The 5,000-nt window shown below is 40.6% G+C and overlaps 2 protein-coding genes across 4 annotated transcripts in view; both read right to left on the bottom strand.

Annotated features, from left to right (window-relative positions):
* The window catches only part of LOC138047082 (inositol polyphosphate 5-phosphatase K-like), a 20,023-nt gene extending 18,791 nt beyond the window's left edge, over positions 1-1,232 (bottom strand). For 2 of the 3 annotated variants that reach the window (XM_068893779.1, XM_068893780.1), the window contains exon 1: positions 1,097-1,232. In XM_068893779.1, coding sequence (XP_068749880.1) covers positions 1,097-1,107 — 11 coding nt within the window. In that variant the 5' untranslated portion in view covers positions 1,108-1,232. Of the gene's footprint in view, positions 1-176; positions 301-1,096 lie in introns of those variants that run through there. The other variant, XM_068893781.1, reaches the window with a different exon arrangement.
* Positions 1,233-2,049: 817 nt separating this feature from the next.
* The window catches only part of LOC138046750 (beta-glucuronidase-like), a 22,870-nt gene continuing 19,919 nt past the window's right edge, over positions 2,050-5,000 (bottom strand). The window contains exons 10-11 of the mRNA XM_068893338.1: positions 4,913-5,000; positions 2,050-2,330 (exon numbers count right to left, since the gene is read on the bottom strand). The exon at positions 4,913-5,000 is cut by the window's right edge and continues 15 nt beyond it. Coding sequence (XP_068749439.1) covers positions 2,050-2,330; positions 4,913-5,000 — 369 coding nt within the window. The remainder of the gene's footprint in view (positions 2,331-4,912) is intronic.

Here is a 5,000-nt window from a genome sequence, read left to right as displayed (position 1 = left end):
GGAATAATTGTTTTATTAAATTCCTTTAAACTCCAAAAGTTTAGAAAGTACAAAATACGAGCGAAAAAAGCGAGCAAATCCGAGCGAAATCAAAAAAAATTGATGAGAACCGATGCAATGTCGTGTAACACCTTGTGGTCAGACAGACGCAGGCTCGTCAAAAAAGTATTTCTTACCTTTTCGCGTACTTCTAAATGTCGGAATTTAACCCAGCTGTCCAGAAAAACTTTTTTTTCTGCTTTCTTCAGAGAGAAATTTCACTTTCCGGCGAACTTTTAGCTTGGCAACACTTAGATCAATCATTTACCATATACCCCTGTAAGGTCAAACCAAGGTATATGAGCTGATAACCGAGATTGAGTGAACAAATCAGAGCACGAGAATTGCATTATCCCAGGTTGAGAATTTAATAAATATATATATACATTATGCAGATGGAGCAGGAAGTCTGAGATAGGTCAGTATTGGATGCTGTCAAGTTAGTTAGACTAGTTTGCTGTTGAATCTTTAAGAATCGAAACTGTTAATAAACCACTAATTTACTCAATAAGAACAAGCTTAAAAGAACTTCAAATACATTGTAAATTATTAGCGTCGATGCTAACTGTAATTGCTGCACCACGGTATAATAATGGTAGCTACCCTCTACAGATGGGTAATCCAACTTGTCGACTTCAATTTTAATTTTTAAAAAAACATCGAAAATCGAAGACAAGTCATTTTACAGGTAAGCTACAAATGTGAAAAGAATCCTTATAGTGTTACAATCCAAACTACAAAAACATATTGTAAAAAAATGGCATGCACATTTCTTAATAGATTTATCGGCGTCATTTGCGGGAAGAAACGACGCCAAAACTCTAAACAATTTCTACCGAAAGATAAAACGCAATTAACTAAAATTTCAAATCTCAAAGGTCAGATCATTGTGTTGGCAGCCTTTCGCTTCATTTACAAGCAAGTTTCTTGATATCTGCTCAATAATCTCCAGGAAGCAACGCAATACTATTTTTCACCTTTCTCATTCAATCTCAAAAATATAATTTGCTGCCACGTCAAATTTTGCCCAAGCGAGTGGATATTAGATCATGCTTACCTCAAACTCATGTCGATTCTGCAGAAGGAGAGATTTATGGTGTTTTTCAACGCTAGAACAGGTATTAGCTGAAGATCGAAGAAAGCTTGCAGGTGACTCAAAATTTCGAATTAAAGAGAAGACTGGTTCATTCGACTGAAAAACAGCTGCAACATGTTTACCTGTACTAGCAGTGAACGCTGGCCAAAGACAACGGCAATTTTGGATTGTTGTTCCGTTGTTCAAGGAGGCCTCGGGCGAGTGGGCAATTGTAACAAGGATAAATAGGATTCCTTGCTGCCCTTCCTTTTCACCATCGTGCTACGAAGGCTGCATCAGTAACGTCAAACATTAAATTTATTATGCGCGATTGCTTTCTTTATTAATCATTTCAACCGGACGCAGTCATGCTTAGAGGGGAGGGGGAGGGGAAGAAGGTAAATATCTTTCCTCGTCGCGACCACGTTCTCTTTTCAACAGGTCTACTTTTAGCTAGGGAAGCACTCTCGCAAGCTACCGGTAATAAAAGCTATTTCCCATGTCAGAAATAAATAGAACTATCTAGGGAAAAGCTAAGGCAAAATGTAGACCAACTTTGAGCAACGAAGAGGAGATTCTAAGTTTTCTCGCTCCCTCTCTCTCTCTTGAGCAACAGGCCAATATCTGTAGATAACAGGCAAAAAATGAACTCAAATCAAACAAGCCTTGAAGGTCTTTTGATTTTTGCAAAAAGCGTAGAATTAAGCTTAACGTTTCCCGTAAAAGCGTTCCTAAATCTCTACACATTTGTCAATCTAGGGATTGATTTCCTTTCTCACAAACATAATTCCTCATGACATGGGTGTTCTTCATTTTATTACACCCAAGAAAAGTCTACCATGGCACACTTCATCTGAGGGCTCTAGCTTGGAAACGATGCTGTACTTAAGATACTGATCTCCTCGATAGTAAATACCAAAGTATAGAACTTGGCGCTAGAATACGTTAAAATCATCGACGGAACGTTTTCTTATTGTCGTATTCACTCTTTCCTCTCGTATCAATGCAGGCAGACGATGTTTAAAACTGATGGGGTACTGGCTACCGTGGTGAGGCTTAAATCTTATTAGAATGTCTAGCAACTCGTCACCAGTGAATCGAGGATGCGCGTCCATAACCAAAGCCTGGTATCTCTGCCGGATAGCATGCGCAGACGCCTTTGGTTGTCTTTGTCTTGTTAACAGCCCCTTGGTTTTGGCTGAGAAAGGTTCGAAAGCTGAGGGAAAAAATGAGAAAAATTCCAGAGTCATAACTATTGTGCATTTTAATACTCAGGCCTGTACGCCCAATCTGACACCGACGAGACGCCTCGAGATCAACTGCAGCAAGCAGGATCAACTCTCAGGTTCTTTCAATGATTGAGTACGAACTGTTCTAATTTTAGGGGATCGGCTGCTTTGGGTTGGGATTTGCTCAGTGGAAACCTTGTGCAAAATCCCACTCTCCAACACCAGACGACACCACCTTCCTTTTAAGAGATTACAACCTGTAACTGTAACCTTTAAAGGTTCCTTATTTTATGAGGGTAACTCGTTACTGAAAACCTTGTGACCCTCGGTGAGCACCTTTTACCCCACTTCCTCTGTCAATACTTCACTTAACGGGTGTTCAAAGCTCCACTGTCTTACACAGGGCTCGACAATGCAACCAATACAGTCGACATTTGCGACTGAATTTTTTTCCCTTCGCGACTAATATATCTGGAGAATTTCGAAGTCGCAAATTTGCAGTTTGCCTTCGTTCTTTCGAAACAAAAGGGTTAGCAGTTGCCACTTTGCTGCTACTTTTGACAAAATAATTAAATTTTGTTTCTCGCCGTGACCTTTCTTTCAATCTGAAAATAGTGTAATTTAGCTGAGATATGTTACGTGCACAACTCCATTCCTTCGATCATTCGCCATTTTCAGAGGTTTCTTTATAATAGACAAGTATTACGGGCTCACTTTTTTCTAAACCACTGACAATGCACAATGCAGCGCGACGATTTTCCGACTAAACTTTACAAATATGAAATGAATTTTGTTGATAGAACCCATTGGGAACTTGGAAAAATCCGAGCCTCAGATGAGATTCAAGCCCACGACTCTCCATGATCTAGTCCGATGCTCTAACCAAGTGCTGAGCGACTGGAGACTCTATATTGAGCAAGGGTGAAATGTGGGTCTTTGACCCGAGCTGCATCACGCAGCTACAGAGTCAAATAACGACTGAAAGCATAGCTCAGAAATGCATTGCGCAGCATTCGACTAGATCACGGAGGGTCGTGGGTTTGAATTGCATCTGGGGCTCGGTTTTTCCGAGTTCCCAACGAGTGCTATCAACAAAATTCATTTCATATGTGTATATCATTCTCACATTCGCTCACTTGGGTGGTTGGTTAGTCCCATCTTAGATATGCTTCAGTGTGACTGCGCGATAGCTCGCGATGCAGTTATGAGCTCTGCTTTCAGTCGTTATTTGACTCTATAGCTGCGTGATGCAGCTCGGGTCAAAGACCCACATTTCACCCTTACTCACAACCGAGTAGCTCAGTGGTTAGAGCATCCGACTAGATCACGGAGGGTCGTGGGTTTGAATAGCATCTGGGGCTCGGATTTTTCCGATTTCCCAATGGGTTCTATCAACAAAATTCATTTCATATGTGTATATCAAAATTTACAAAACTGCGACTAAAGCCCTGTTATACGGATCAGAGGAAAGTCGAAACCGTCGGACATCGATCGAATGACATGGGGATCGAACTGGCGACCTCCTGCTCAGAAGGCCGAGCTGTAACCGATCAAACCTGTCTCTGCAAACCTTTGCATAGCAATCTTTGATTTCACCCAAAAGCTGGATCCAGTCATGGATGGATCCACCCGAATGGTTGAGTGCAACGTAATACGCCATATGAAAACAAACTAATTACCAACTGGGACAAGAACTTTTGGACCATCAAAATTTCTACTTATACATATAAATCGACCAACATGTGATTCTTTGAATGATTAACTAATATATTATACGTACGAAAACTGAAGTGACCTTCGAGAAATGTTGGAATTGAAAAATAAGTTTTTGCGCGGATTATTCTGACACCTGTAGAATCTTGGACGCATTTGATACCTTCTTGCTGTCAAATTTGCGTTTTGACAGAAATTAAAAACAATTCACGGTTTGATTTCTTTTCATTTCTAACCTCTCAGCTCAAAACAGAGATAAATTAGAATAAACGAATGGTCATGGCCTTGTGAAAATTGCAAAAGCCTGCCATTTCCTATTTGCGACAGCCTCGAATCTTGAGTCTTCCACAAGGACGAAAAATCTCCGGATCTTGATAACCGCCATATTGAACGTCACTATTAAATTGTCTGGAACAAACTTAAGTAGAGATAAACTAAGAATAAAGCCAGGATCCGAGCCAGGATCCAAGCTAGGATCTAAGCTAGAATTCCGTCGACCCAGGATCCGAGACCTAACCGAGACCTACCCTAACCCTAACTAGACCTAACTAGACTAGAACCAACCGAAATAGACCTAACCTAACCGATTCGAGACCTAACCTAACCGAGAGATTCGAGAATAAATAGCGGAGAAAGCTCATCTTAGCTCGAATCCTGGCTGGAATCCTGGCTCGGATCCTAGCTCGAATCCTGGCTCGAAGTTTAGGTATCCTCACTTAAGTAGAGTAACAAAGAGCAGTGGATGATGACCCGTTATTTAGGACCACTGAATCAATGAATAGAACTTATGTTCTCATACTTCAAATGATCATGGAAAAAGTCGTCGACTAAAAAATCTCTAAGATATAATACGCACATTCTAACACATCGTAATCTGCAAACGTCCAGATCATTTCTCCCACCAAAAACTCTCTCCTGAGTTCATCAAAAACAGGAAAATATCT

This window comes from Montipora capricornis, chromosome 4 (assembly GCF_036669925.1).
Source record: "Montipora capricornis isolate CH-2021 chromosome 4, ASM3666992v2, whole genome shotgun sequence".
Classification (NCBI taxonomy): Eukaryota; Metazoa; Cnidaria; class Anthozoa; order Scleractinia; family Acroporidae; genus Montipora; species Montipora capricornis.
Note: the sequence above shows the minus strand (reverse complement) of the source record. Positions and strands in the feature narration are given on the sequence as shown.